This window comes from Physeter macrocephalus, chromosome 14 (genome assembly GCF_002837175.3).
Source record: "Physeter macrocephalus isolate SW-GA chromosome 14, ASM283717v5, whole genome shotgun sequence".
NCBI lineage: Eukaryota > Metazoa > Chordata > Mammalia > Artiodactyla > Physeteridae > Physeter > Physeter macrocephalus.
The window spans coordinates 40,296,123-40,311,777 of NC_041227.1; the positions used below are offsets into that span (position 1 = coordinate 40,296,123).

The window sequence follows — 15,655 nt, forward strand, 5'->3', positions numbered from 1 at the left end:
GCATCGGCAGGTGGACTCTCAACCACTGCGCCACCAGGGAAGCCCCAGGCACATTTTTGATTCATACAAAATATTATATGAACTTTCATCTTGATTAATTAACTTACTGGAACTTTATATATTCTGAAATCTTATCTTGTATATCATATCTTGTATGTGATATAATAATGATACAATGTTGATCTAGTTAAGATTTTATATGAAATATTTCTGAATTCCACTAGAAATAGAAATCTTCAGAAAAAACATTTTAATGCTGGCTAAAGTCATATTTTATGCTAAAACATGAGATCTTTTTAGAGGAAATCACCTATAAGATTACTTTCCTATTTGGTTATTAACCTAAATGATGTTATTTTACTGGATTTCATATGTGTTTATCTTGTATCTTATCTTTTCAAATGAAGTCAACTTTAGTAATCCTGCATAATTCACATTGGCAGCATTATAATTTAGGGTTTTTAGGGCAGCTTCATTTTCAAATGATTTCTTCTGTTATCAGTCTTTTTTCCTAATCATATTTTGTAGCTGGAATTTGTCAACCAAAATTTTATTTTAGAATATAAGATAAATTAATAACGCTGGTGCCTGTTCAGCTTTTGTGAATATTTTTAAGTGTTTAATGAAATTCCTTGTATTTGTTAAATACATTGACTATAAAAACTATGAAGTTTTAAGCTAAATTATTTGTCTTCTGCATATCTCTATGTATGCAATATATACATATAAAACCAGTTCATTCAAATTCCACAGTATAAAAAGTAAAGATAGAATGTTTCATTTCATATTTAACATTTTCTAAAATTTATTTTTAAAGTACGAATTTTCTTCAGGTTTCTTCCTCAAATAAAAATGTAACTGACCTATAATTTTAAAGTTAAAAAACAGAAAAATAAAGAGCATATTCACTGCAACAATAATAATTTTGGTTCCCATAATGTAATAGTGTGTAAATTTAGATTAAACATGTGTAAACCTCATATGTGGCTTCTCAAGAAGAAAGTATACTTGGCCTCTTGAATGTGGCCAAGTCCCCAGCAGGCTATCATCATCTTGTCTTTTAAGATTTAGAAAAACTTTCCCTGAATCTCCATTTTACATGTCAGGGAGGAAGTACTACAAACCCAAGTAATATGTGTAGGCTCAAGTGGACATTAGGATCAAAATTTGTAATACTTTGTCTATCCCTGTCTGGGGAATTTTGAGAGACCATCTCTACTAATTCTCTAGCATCCAGCTTTGTTTCTGGATCCCCTTTTTCTTTTCTTTTTTTATTTTTAACTTTGTATCAAGCCTAGGTTGTCTGGTTTTGCCCCAAGACCTATAGCCTCGTAGCTAATCAAAGTAATTTCCAAAGATAAAACAGATCTCTTCCTTAAGTGGAATTCTATCTCTAGGTGTTGAACATTTTATTTCTCTCTGCTACGTTAGAGTTCTGCAACTCTCTGTGCATGAAGTACCTTAATTCTTTTTTTTTCTCAAAATAAACAACTTTTTATTGAAGTATAGTTGATGTACAATGTTGTATAAGTTTCAGGTATACAGCAAAGTGATACAGATATATATGTATATACTTTTTCAGATTCTTTTCCATTATAGGTTATTATAAGATATTGAATTTAGCTCCCTGAACTATACAGTAGGACCTTGTTTTTTATTTTATATATACTGGTGTGTATGTGTTAATCCCAAACTCCTAATTTATCCCTCCCTCCCCTTTCCTCTTTGGTAACCGTAAATTTGTTTTCTATGTCTGTGAGTCTCTTTCTTTTTTGTAAATAAGTTCGCTTGTATCATTTTTTTTAGATTCCACGTATTAGTGATATCATTTGATATTTGTCTTTATCTGACTTACTTCATTTAGTAGGTCCATCCACATTGCTGTAAATGGCATTATTTCATTCTTTTTTTATGGCTGAGTAGTATTCCATTGTGTGTGTGTGTGTGTGTGTGTGTATATATATATATATATAGTATCAATATATATGTAAAAATGTCTGTATGTGTACGTAATATGTACACATATGTAATAAATGTGTGACATTTAAATATAGCATGCTATAACATAATGAAAATATATGATATAATAAATATAGTATTATGTTTTTATGGCTCAGCTCTGAAGAAACTGTATTCCCTTTAAATTCTCCCAGAAGGTTCTGAAAATTCTCTAAGGCATGTCTCCTATGTGCTCCATGGACCAGCCACGTTGGTGGTTCCATGGCATAAACTATGTGTGTATATATATATATATATATATATATATAAAACAAATCTTCTTTATCCATTCGTCTGTCAATAAATATTGGGGTTGTTTCCATGTCTTGGCTGTTGTAAATAGTGCTGCTATGAATATGGGTGCATGTATCTTTTCATATTAGAGTTTTCGTCTTTTACAGATATATGCCCAGGAGTGTGATTGCTGGATCATATGGTAACTCTGTTTTTAGTTTTTGAAGGAAACTCCACTATTCTCCATAGTGGCTGCACCAATTTACATTCCCACCAACAGTGTAGGAGGGTTCCCTTTTCTCCACACCCTCTCCAGCATTTATTATCTGTAGACTTTTTGATGTTGTCCTGTCTGACAGGTGTGAGGTAATACCTCATTGTAGCTTTGATTTGCATTTCTCTAATAATTAGTGATGTTAAGCATCTTTTCATGTGCCTTTTGGCCATCTGTATGTCTTCTTTGGAGAAATGTCTATTTAGATTTTCTGCCCATTTTTTGATTGGGTTGTTTGTTTGTTTGTTTTCTGTTGAGCTGTATGAGCTATTTGCATATTTTGGAAATAAGTCCCTTGCCAGTTGCATTATTTGCAAATATTTTCTCCCAGTCTGTACGTTTGCTTTTTGTTATGTTTATGGTTTCCTTTGCTGTGCAAAAGCTTTTAAGTTTAATTAGGTCCTTTTTGTTTATTTTTGCTTTTATTTCCATTACTCTAGGAGACGGATCCAAAAAAATATTGCTGTGATTTATGTCAGAGTGTTCTGCCTATGTTTTCCTCTAGGAGTTTTATAATATCCAATCTTACATTTAGGTCTTTAATCCATTTTGGGTTTTATTTTCCTACGTGATATTAGAGAATGTTCTAATTTCATTCTTTTACATGTAGCTGTACAGTTTTCCCAACACCACTTATTGAAGAGACCATCTTTTCCCCATTGCATATTCTTGCCTCCTTTATTGTAGATTAATTGACCATAAGTTCATGGGTTTATTTCTAGGCTTTCTGTCCTGTTCCATTCATCTATATGTCTGTTTTTGTGCCATTACCATACTGTTTTGATGACTGTAGCTTTGTAGTATAGTCTGAAGTCAGGGAGCCTGATTCCTCCAGTTCTATTTTTCTTTCTCAAGATTGTTTTAGCTATTCAGGGTCTTTTGTGTTTCCATACAAATTTTTAAAACTTTTGTTCTGGTTCTGTGAAAAATGCCATTGGTATTTTGATAAGGATTGCATTAAATCTGTAGATTGCCCTAGATAGTATGGACGTTTTAACAATATTGATTCTTCCAGTCCAAGAACACTGAAGTACCTTAATTCTTATCACAACTAATGAAAAGAGTAGTTTTTATCTGCATCTAAACATTATTTTACATATACTATCCTTAAATAGTGCAGAAAATTAGCCTCCTCGAACAACAGTGAGTATAATTGTTAATGTTTGGTGACACGTTCATTATATCTGCCCTCTTCTCCAAGATATTTAATAATGCTAAACTGTAATTTCAGAAAGATGAAATCATGACTCATGATTTTCCATAAATACATGTAAAAGATTTTATTTAAATCATTAATTAATAAGGGGACCAGTAAGATGTAAAACTGGTTCAAGAAATAATAATATATATACGTATATCCAAATGTATATGTATATCTCTATAATACACATACAACGAGGAATACCAAATATATCCATACATATGCACATACACCCACGATTCAGGAATACTGACATTTGAAAGACTGGTTAATATCATATAGGACAGTAAAATGTATTCTTTCTTCTCCACCAAACAGAATGCATTTACACTGCTATGAAGAAGTCTCATTTTCATTATTGTAAGTTTTCTACAAGGTAACTTCTACCCCTACAGATTTGTAAAACAGTCTAGTTGTAGAAAGTCAAAGGAGTAACACCGTTATAGATTCAGATAATCTTCAGTTCTCTGCCCTGCAAACACCAGATGCCTTGGCCTTCCAAGACTCTCAGCTCAGTCTCCTCCACTCAGGGAGTCCTCTGGGTTGTGCACCGTGGCCTGGAAAGTCTCTCCAGACAGTCACTGGGGACAACCACAAGGCTCAGCTCACTTCCTGACTCTCAGCTATCACTGAGACTTACCAAATTTTAATATGAGTTGGTACTTTTATTCTCCATGACAATGGAAAAATTTTAGCATACTTAAATTTAATTTGCCTCATCCCAATAAATGCCACTATTGCAATATATTTTAATTCTAAGTATATCTTAACTCCCACAATACATTATTCTTATTATAATCATAATGGATTTGTATCACCACTATTCATTTAGACTTATCCAATAATTACCATTTACCTCACTTATAATTCCTTCCTTCATCTTTGACCATCTGGGATCAATATCCTTCCAACTGAAGAACACAAAAAGGCCACTAGGTAACAGAACTAACAAATGCAGTTCTAATCTATAAATTGACTGGGGTGGATAGTTAGGGATTGTAATAATATGGATGTGTAAATATGTTCATTTACACATTTTGTTGTAAAGACCAAAATATTGTCAACCCAAATTTTAACACAGAACCTTAAAGTCAGATATTATTTGGAGTATCTGCTTTCAAAGACCACAGAAGTTCACCATCTACTTACATAAAGGATTTTTTAAAAATAACAAATAGCCCCAAAATATTATGTCATATATATTGGATAAAATATTTACTGTACCTGGGTTTAGACTTAACCACTTCACTCAACTCATCAGATGAAGGAACTTCTGGACCCTATTGATTGTACAAAACGTACATCCATTCTGATTTGAATTTCAAATATAAGTGCTACTTTTCTTTCTGCTTTAGAAAGAAACTCAGTTTCTTTTCATTACTCTTTATACATCAGGTGCCTTCATTTCAGCACAGTATGTAAAGAACAGGTGGTGTAAGGAGTACTTTGAATGTTAATTATTTTTTTCATTTATTTCACTGTGAGGATTTACCTTTCAATGTGTTTTTATAATCAAGATAGAAACAGGGAGCTTGCTGCTTGAAGGTTTCACTACATTCATTTTATGGCATCTGCTGCAATGATTTTAAAAAAGAAAAAGGAAAAAAAGGAGGTAGGCATTTTAACAATAGCAAGGGGTTTGGGTTGATTGTATGTGATCGCTTTATTTCATTATGAATCTTCAAAAGAAATGTTGAGATGAATCAGTCATGTTTCTAACCAATAAATATCACTCGTAGTTAGAGCTTACATTTTTGACATAGAAGCACGTCTGTTCATTTTTCAGAAATGTCATAATTTATTAGTCTCGGATTTTATTTGAAACTAATAGAAAAAAACTACAGAGAAATAGGAATGAAAGAGAAAAAACTGGATATTTCTTCTTAAACACACACATATTTCAAAGGAGAATGTTTACTTCCATTTATCGTATTTAGCTTATTTCTCAAATACACACAAAGTTTAGTTCACCCATCCTTCATTTTTCTTATAATATTGAGCATAATTCATAAAATAATATTTAGGATCAAGAGGTGTGCAGTTCATAATATATTAAGACATGTAATTTCGACGGAAAGGAACACTTCAAAATTAACATAGTCATTTCATATTATTATATTACTCATTTTTCCCATTAACAAAATATATATTATAGACAACCTTAAGCAATCAGAAAGCAAAACTTGCACAAAATGTAGAAATTATATATAATTAATGGATAATAATAGACAAGATAAATACAGATATAACGTGTATGTGTGCGTGTGTTTGTGTGTGTGTATAAGTGAGAGAGAGAGAGAGCCAGCAAGCACCTGAGATGTGAAGGTGCTAAGTTGCTGGCATTGAGGATGGAATAAGGAGGCCATGTAAGACAAGGAATACAGGCAGCCTCTAAAAACTGGAATATGTAAGGAAATGGATTCTTCCCAGATCCTCCAGAAGGAAGGTAATTCTGCTGAAACCTTGATTTTAGCCCCATAAGACCCATTTCAGACTTCTGGCCTCCAGAATTAGAATTATAAGATAATAAATTTGTGTTATGTTAAGACACAGTCTATGGTAATTTGTTGCAACAGGAATAGGGAACTAATACATTAACCCTCAACATGGTTTCTCCAAACCATGTTGAAAAATTTAGGCTTTTCTTAAATAGATCCCCAGGGAAAGGAGAGACTCCAGTATCTTCCTATGCTCGAGTTGGGAATTACCATAAAATTGTCCCTCCTTCTATAATCTATGCTGAATTAGGCAGCATTTTTATTATCATGACCCATCCCTTTATTTTTAATTTTAGAATTTTCTTTTTTTATGCAGCAGGTTCTTATTAGTTATCTATTTTATACAGATTAGTATATACATGTCAATCCCAATCTCCCAATTCAGCACACCACCACCACCACCACCCCCCCCTGCCACTTTCCCCCCTTCATGTCCATACGTTTGTTCTCTATATCTGTGTCTCTATTTCTGCCCTGCAAACCGGTTCATCTGTACCATTTTTCTAGGGACCCATCCCTTTTTAATGTCAGTCTCTCTGTTGGTTGCACAACTGGAATTTAATTCTGGTAAATCTAATTACTGCATCCACAGTAAGTGCCAGTAGAATAGTTATGGACCTCTGGGAGATTAAAAGAAGAGGAATTAAAGGCAGTAAGTAAATGAAGAAAGGAAGGAGGGAACGAGCAAAAAAGAAGTAAAAGAGATAGGAAGAAAGGAGGGAGAGAAGGAAAAAGGGTAGAAGGAAGAGAAAAGGCTGGTTTCTATTTTCTGGCCTGGGAAAAATAATAATTAAAGTAAATATCCAACCAATACTTTTTGGAAATGGAGGAGATATAAAATTCATGTCCAACAAATGTTCCAGTTGAGCTCTCCCTGACTAATATCACAAAATGTGAATAGAGAGATTCTTGACCCTAATCCTTGTTCAGGTGTTATTCTAGCACAATGGCTCTCAAACTTTGGTGTATATAAGAATTAAAGTGTTTGTTAAAACACGGATTTCTGGACCCTACCCCCGGAGATTTGGATACAGGAGGTCTTGGTGGGCTTGTGACCTGCACTTGCATCAAGCTCCTAGGTAATGGTGATGCTGCTGCTCTGTGGACCACATTTTTTTTTTTTTTTTTTTTTTGCGGTACGCGGGCCTCTCACTGTCGTGGCCTCTCCCGTTGCGGAGCACAGGCTCCGGACGCGCAGGCCCAGCGGCCGCACGAACCCGTGTCCCCTGCATCGGCAGGCGGACTCTCAACCACTGCGCCACCAGGGAAGCCCTGTGGACCACATTTTGAATGGCACCACTACTGTAGTATTTTGCATCCAAATTTAGACAATTCTTTTTGAAAAATCCCTTAGACCTTTGCCTCTGCCTTATTTTTGTTGGAGGGTGGGACGTTTAAACATGGCAAAGATGATGGTTGGATGGATGGATAGATAGACAGACAGGTGATATAGAACATACTCCTCAGTAGGAGTATGGCATCACCTGGATGCCTTGTTAAAGGGTAGATTGCTGGACCCTATACCTCACGTTCAGATTCAGTAGGTCTGTGGTGATGAGCAAGCAAGAGATTGCATTTTTAACAAGTTCCCGGATGATGTTGATGCTGCTGGTCCAGGTACCATATTTCGAGAACCACAGGCAAAGCCCTCGTTCATTATCCAAACTAGCTGTCTCACATCAGGCGCTGAGAGAGGAGAGGGTCTCTTAGCATCATCCTGGACTCCCAGACCTGCAGCTGGGAGACTGGACAGATGGAGACCTCTTTCCAACTCAGACCCCTGTTTGTCTGAGATCAGCTGCCTGTAAGCCTCTCTTCCCACCTGTGCCCTCCTTGTGGTCACTGATACAGTGCATCTTTCCCCCAGGGTAGGTCTAGGAGGCCATGTGGAAGAGGGGGCACAGAGACTGCATGCCCAGGTTAGGAAGGTGAGGGAGAGGACTCTGTCCATTGGGAAGCAGACCCGGGCACACCAAGAGCATCCAGAGAATACATTTGAATTGTGCGTCTGAAAAATGTGTTCCTGGTTTTGATGAAAAGGGAAAAATGAAGAAAATAAAAAACATTTCGCCATTAGTTTAGTAGTTTTACCCACCTTCAGATACAGAATCAAGACAACGAAACACAAAAGAAAATGGCATTCCATCTGTAAAGTTTGGGGAAAAAAATAGGATTTGGGGCAGAAACTACTGCTCAACTTATAGGAGTTACTGTACACAAAGTAAAAATAAACTTTGATTTAGCAGTCCCCTTTCTGATTTGTCAGTTTGTCTTCCAAAATCTAACATTTTCTCAGCTGAATTTGAGGGGATTCTTTTTTTTTTTTTTTTAAATAAAAGGAGAAACTGAACAGGGCTTTTAGAGCAATGCACATAAGCTCTTTGCCATATTGAATCAACACCTGGGGCGCTGATTTGGAAACTTAATGCAGGCTGCTCACCTGGATGGACAAGTATAACAGAACAACTGTCTGGCTGACAGCATCAGAGAGAACGCGCTTTGCCAGGGCTGCATCTCTGAGGACCACAGATAATCTGGAGAGAAGTCCAGAGGTTGGGCTGAAAGCTACTTCCTTCCCATTTAGGAGCATCTCTTTCTCTCCTTTCCACAAAGTACCTGTGATTTTTCATTAGAAATGCTTTGCTAAACCAAGCTGACCTAATTCCCCTTTCTCCCTCAAAAAAATGCATCCTTTTTTTTGGTGTTGCTGTTTAGCTTTGTTTATTCGCTAAACACTGTCTAGTTGCTTAGTCCTCTAAGCCTGTTTGGCCTGCCTTCCCCAACATTCCAAGCAGTAATAGCCTCATTGACCCAGTAATTAAAGAAATCCTGTACCTTTCCACTCTGGCTAGCTGCCCTCTTTCTTTTCATCTATTGTTCTTTTAGCAACACCACCAGCAGATGGTTAGAGGTTTTTTTCACCGTTTCAATAGCTTTATATTTTTCCCATCTCATCAAGCATATCTCAGCCAAATGTAATTAGCTTAAGGCTTTTGAGCCCTCATGAGAGATCAGTTAAAGACCTGAGCAATTTCAATAAAGAGCTTGAAAAGGAATCCTGGAAGGGGAGGCATAATAACCACGGGAGAGCCGTTATTCTTTAGAAGCAAAGACCTCTCTCGTCCTCCCCATCTCTCCTTCTTTTGGCATGTTAAGTTTCCAGAATATTCATGAGGCCTCCAGGACTTTGGAGCTCTGTTGGGACCATTATTGGGTGGGTGGTATATCTAAGCTCTCTTCCTCGAGGTCAATGTTTGGTTCCTTTTAATGGATTTCAATCAAGGAGCGCTTTTGGGTAGCCCTTAAGTTACTCCTAAATGGCAAACAGTTTGTTTGCTAAATCTCTTAGCCTTTTCATTCAGTTTTTTATCCTTTGGTTGTTGGAAACTGGCTGGTAAGCCTTCTTTGTAGTTCTGAGCATTTGATATGAAGGCTAAATTAATTAACCGCAATCCAGATTTGCACCCTGCCTTTGAGTGATGCTGAACCCCCTTTATTTCTGAATGGCCACATGTACCACTGCAGTTGATCCCACAGCCCAAGCTCTTTCCCCCCATACTTGGGAGAAAGCAAGTTTTTGAGACCAAATTAAACTCAATTTTTACTTAAATGGAGTGAAGTAGCACTTAAGCTAAGCGTGTGAAGCACAGATTTTTTGTGGGCTGCTAGGAGAGGGGCATGGGCTCCTTCTTGAATTGTGTGATGTGTATTTTCCCCAAGCACTCAAGTGGGAGTCTCCAAGCCTCAGGTGTTGGGTGGTAGGATGATTAACTGTGGTCTCATGTCAGTTTCTCATTACCAAGATTTAGGTAAAAGGGAGTTATTCTTTGTAAATCCATTACCATCTTTTTCACATAAAAGGAACTAATGCCAACATTTGATTAGAACGACTTTTTTTTTTAGTCTCAGGTGGACTAATTAGGTTGGTTTTTTTTTTTAGTAGTGATGCATAGCTATGGACATGTGCCTATAAGGAAGATTTTATATGTATGCCACATCTGTAGAGGGCATGACAATCACGACTTAGGGAAAAATTCCTTTGAAAACATGGGAAGTGTGTTCTGAGCAGTGTTATACCATTGAGTAGGCTTACAAGGCAGACCCCAAACACTTATAAATGGACTTACTGTTGTCTCCAAAATAGGACATAACATTTAAAGTAAAAAATGGACTTACAAAAAGGATGTAAGCAGGGAAGAAGTTTTCTGAAGGTAGACAAATAGGAACTTGGTCTTTTACAGAAGCTTTTCATAAATGTTAGTTTTGCATAGAAGAATGAAAACTTAATTACAGTAAAGCTGCACTGTCATTGCCTAGAATACAGTACGCCCAAGAAACTAGACTGTCCCAGCCAGGGGGACAGTTCTGGTTCATGAAACTGATTGTATGGGTGAAAAATGAATAAGAAAAAGAGAAAAGGAAAGGAAATTGCTGGCAAGACCTTCATTTTATAACAAGATACAGAGAGATACAAGGATGATCAGCAAACTTGATGTGCAGAAAGTATGCAGAAATGCTCTTCTGAAGCATCTTATACAACAGCTTGGTCATTAGCCAGAGTGCTGGGGGCAGGATAACTTTGGTCCATTCCATTTTCCAAATAGCTGATGCTTAATCAGAAAACTTTGAAGCCAACCTGTCTATTTTGGAAATTTCCAAAATGATGATATTCCTTTTCCTCTATTTTGAAGTTATAGAAATTAAGGGTGTGCAGAGTTAGTGTCCCTGGGGGTCACACATGCAGTTGGGGGTGCCAGGACCGACGTTTGTTGTCTAAGTTGTGGCCCAGCCTTCTCTCCACCTCATCTTTCCTCTATGAGCTGCTGTTGGGGAGGAGGAAATTCCCCCTCTAACCCTCTTGAGTTCTTGTGGCTGGACTAATAATAAAATTGACACAAGACAGAGTAACAGGAAAAAAGAGACAAATCCTAATTTGTGCGCTTGGAGATCTCATAGAAAGTACCTAAGACGTGGCCAAAGCAGGCAGCTTTTATGTATATATGTGTGTATATATATATATATTTATAAATTTATTTCTTTATTTATGTTTGGCTGAGTTGGGTCTTCACTGCTGCGTGCAGGCTTTCTCTAGTTGCGGCGAGCAGGGGCTACTCTGTTGTGGTGCGCGGGCTTCTCATTGCGGTGGCTTCTCTTGTTGCGGAGCACGGGCTCTAGGCACACAGACTTCAGTAGTTGTGGCTCGCGGGTTCTAGAACACAGGCTCAGTAGTTGTGGCGCACGGGCTTAGTTGCTCTGCGGCATGTGGGATCTTCCCAGACCAGGGAGCGAACCCGTGTCCCCTGCATTGGCAGGCGGATTCTTAACCACTGCGCTGCCGGGGAAGTCCCAGCTTTGATATTTTTTTTTTTTTTTTTTTTTTTTTAGACAAAGAAACAATACATTTGAGAGGAATTGACAGGACAAAGAAATTTAGGTTTGGGTGCTTAATTAGTAAGGAATTTAAGCAAAGTTTGGCCTTGAGGTAATAAATTAAAGAAGTAACAAGGTTTGTTTATACAGGCTTCTCTGCCCAAATTTCCCTATCTCTGGCAATAAGGGTGTCCTTCTACCTCCGCATGCAGGGAATATACCTTTCATATGAGAGATTTATTTCCTGCTATCAGGGAAACAGAGAGGAGGGTCAAAGTGGCCCTCTTGGACTGGCTGTTTCTTAGTAATTTTAAATCAAAATAATCAATGTGCCATTGAGGCATATTTGGGAGTGGCCTCTCCTGGGCCCCAACACTGCTGTAAGGGGTTGTGGCTGATAGAGAATGATATTCCAGGAGGTGTCTGCTGCATTTCAACTTAACTCCTTTCTGAAATGGTAAACAATCCTACTGTCAGTCTTGCAGTTGGAATTGGTCTTGGAGGTCACCCAGTTTAACCTCCTTTCCAGCAGACACTGTAGCCTCTGCTACAGGATGCCCCTGATGGGGTGCTCACACCCTTTCATAGCAGTTCCTCCATCCCCCGATGACTCTGAGTGTTCAGAAATGAACTTAATTTCCTCTTTGGTTTCTTCATTGATCTCTTGGTTATTTAGTAGTGTATTGTTTAGCCTCCATGTGTTTGTATTTTTTACAGATTTTTTTCCTGTAATTGATATCTAGTCTCAGCATTGTGGTCGAAAAAGATACTTGATATGGTTTCAATTTTCTTAAATTTACCAAGGCTTGATTTGTGACCCAAGATATGATCTATCCTGGAGGATGTTCCATGAGCACTTGAGAACAAAGTGTGTTCTGTTGTTTGGGGATGGAATGTCCTATAAATATCAATTAAGTCCATCTTGTTTAATGTATCATGTAAAGCTTGTGTTTCCTTATTTATTTTCATTTTGGATGATCTGTCCATTGGTGAAAGTGGGGTGTTAAAGTCCCCTACTATGATTGTGTTACTGTCGATTTCCCCTTTTATGGCTGTTAGCATTTGCCTTATGTATTGAGGTGCTCCTATGTTGGGTGCATAAATATTTACAATTGTTATATCTTCTTCATGGATCGATCCCTTGATCATTATGTAGTGTCCTTCTTTGTCTGTTGTAATAGGCTTTATTTTAAAGTCTATTTTGTCTGATATGAGAATTGCTACTCCATCTGTCTTCTGATTTCCATTTGCATGGAAGATCTTTTTCCATCCCCTCACTTTCAGTCTGTATGTGTCCCTAGGTCTGAAGTGGGTCTCTTGTAGACAGCATATATATGGGTCTTGTTCTTGTATCCATTCAGCCAGTCTATGTCTTTTGGTTAGAGTGAGGTGGATGGACCTAGAGACTGTCATACAGAGTTAAGTAAGTCGGAAAGAGAAAAACAAATGCTGTATGCTAACACATATATATGGAATCTAAAAAAAAAAGAAAATGGTTCTGAAGATCCTTGGGGCAGGACAGGAATAAAGATGCAGATGTAGAGAATGGACTTGAGGACGGCGGGGGTGGGGGGGGGCGGGCGGGGGAAGGGTAAGCTGGGACAAAGTGAGAGTGTGGCATGTACATACATACACTACCAAATGTAAAATAGATAGCTAGTGGGAAGCAGCCGCAGAGCACAGGGAGATCAGCTTGGTGCTTTGGGTCCACCTAGAGGGGTGGGATAGGGAGGGTGGGAGGGAGACGCAAGAGGGAGGAGATATGGGGATATATGTATATGTATAGCTGATTCACTTTGTTATACAGCAGAAACTAACACAGCATTGTAAAGCAATTATACTCCAATAAAGATGTTAGAAAGAAAAGGAAGGAAGGGAGGGAGGGAGGGAGGGAGGGAGGGAAAGGAGAGAAAAGAAAAGGAAAAGAAAAGAAAGAAATGAACTTGGCTCTCCTGCGGCTTCTATTCATTCCTCCCAGTTCTGCCCTGCACAGGGAACTGAAGTGAGTCCAGCCCATATGGCAAGAACCCCTTGAGTATTTGAAGGCAGTTTGCAGACCGACCTCCTGTGTCTTTTCTTAGTCACTTAATTCATTCCATATTTATTCCAGATACCTCTTGTCTTACAAGTTCTTCAAACCCTTCATCATCTTGGCTGTGTCCCTCTAAGCAAGCTAGATTTTCCAACTTCTCTCTCAAAACATGGGTATAGGATTGCACGCAGTGATCCCGACCTTCATTTGTCAAATCAAAAGCTAGAGATTAATTTTTAAAAGAAATTCCTTCAAGCCCTGGCAACTCTGCATATGAATATCTCCCTGGGTGATGAAATATCCCAGCCTGATTCTGCAGCCTGACTCTCTGTGCTTATAGGCAGGCTCTTCTCTAATGAGCCAAGAACAAGTTATCTATCCTAGACTTGGTTTCCCCATCTGCAAATGGAGCTAACAATAGCACCTACCTCAGAGGATAGTTTATACGGATCATATGATTTCATATGTGTAAAGTTCTAGCAATAGTGCCAGGCACATAGTAAACTCTTAATAGTCTTAATATTATTATTTTTATCATTGTTCTGAACAGAAGCCCATACTCCAAGCCAAGGAGAATCCTCCCATTTTTGTGATGAACAGTGAGAAATCTGAGAACTACAGGAGCACGGGATCAAATGTTACCATCCTCCTTATAAAGACTTGGCTAATCTACTCCCTGGGTTGCTACAAGCATGATGTGGGACCACAAGGGCTCCCCGAGAGACTTGCAGCTACTTTCATCCTCCAAATGTGCCCCAGCTAGAAGTCCAGTAGTTTTCCTTTAGCTGCTGACACCTTTGATAGTAAAAGACCCAATGAAAGGGATGCAGCTGATCTAGAAATACACCCTGCAGCCCTTGGCTTCTGGCAGATGTGCTGTGTCATGAGAATACATCTGTCACAGATGCTTCTGTCCCCAAGCAGAAATGAAGGGGCCATGTAAACAACTCCAAAATCTGGTAAAAATGAGCCAGCAAACTTAAGGAATAAAACATTCATGAAGGGAGATCTGTGTGCTCCCAGTGACATTACTTTTACCCAGCCACCAAAGAATAAACTCTGCAGCTTATATAACACAACTGTAGAGTCATGGTGGACATTTGTATAGAAACATGGCAAAGCGGGGAAACAGGAGCATGGAAACCACTTCCTTATTCATGTTCCTTGTTCGGGGGGTTTATATTTACTAGAACTTCTTCCAGCTGTTGCCATTGGAATCAAACATATTATCAAGCAGGAGACAGAAACATCCCCCACCTCACTCTATCGTTCCCTCCAGCGCCCATCCTATAAAGAAACACAAAAGCCCCAAAGGAGCCACATTCTCAGGAGTACTGAATTGAGGACAAACAGAAACGTGGACTCTGGCAAATCAGTAACTGTAAGGAATTGCCGAGAGATACGGTGGTAACTTTTTAATCCTTCTAGGTCATTCCTGATGGGTTCGATCTTAGACTATAATGGCAGAAGTCCAATTTTTCCCTCTGCTGTACTCGATTTTAAGTTGCCAGGGTTGAGGTCCTTGCTTAATATAAGCCACATTCTCATCGGTGTCTTTATTAAGATTATTAATGATTAGGAGAGTCTCACCTTAGAAAAAGACAAGAGAGAGAGAAAGAGAACCAGATGAGCTTGTGATGTAGGTCCTGGTGCATTTGGGTCACCTAGGCAACACCACACAGCCTAACTGCAGAGAGCTGACCTTCACAGTTCCTTCTCTGAAGGGCTCCCACAGGACCAGCATCTTGTGACATTTGTGCTGGCTACAGAGCCCCACCGGCACTCACCTCTTTTCTCAGCATATGCCAGTGATCACAGCCACCAAGACCAGGGGACAGAATATAAAAGAACAGTCCTTTGTCTTCTTACCATTTTATCTTATTTTCCCTTGAGAATTTATATTTTGTACCAACCATATTGTAATGATACAAGCAGTTCTAGAAAATGGGGAAATACAGCACTATGCTATCACGACCTTATTATATCAAACTGTTTTGGGCTTTAGCCTCTTTAAAGTGTGTATTCGGCTACCAGGAGGTTTCTGAAAG

At 38.3% G+C, this 15,655-nt stretch overlaps 1 protein-coding gene across 3 annotated transcripts in view; it reads left to right on the plus strand.

Moving 5' to 3' along the window:
- Positions 1 to 15,655, plus strand: part of MACROD2 (mono-ADP ribosylhydrolase 2) — a 2,044,226-nt gene that overhangs the window by 1,966,950 nt on the left and 61,621 nt on the right. Inside the window, exon 17 of one of the 3 annotated variants that reach the window (XM_028499300.1) lies at positions 14,158 to 14,238. The exons of the other annotated variants lie outside the window; for them this stretch is intronic. Coding sequence (XP_028355101.1) covers positions 14,158 to 14,210 — 53 coding nt within the window. The 3' untranslated portion in view covers positions 14,211 to 14,238. Of the gene's footprint in view, positions 1 to 14,157; positions 14,239 to 15,655 lie in introns of those variants that run through there. 3 annotated transcript variants of the gene reach the window in all.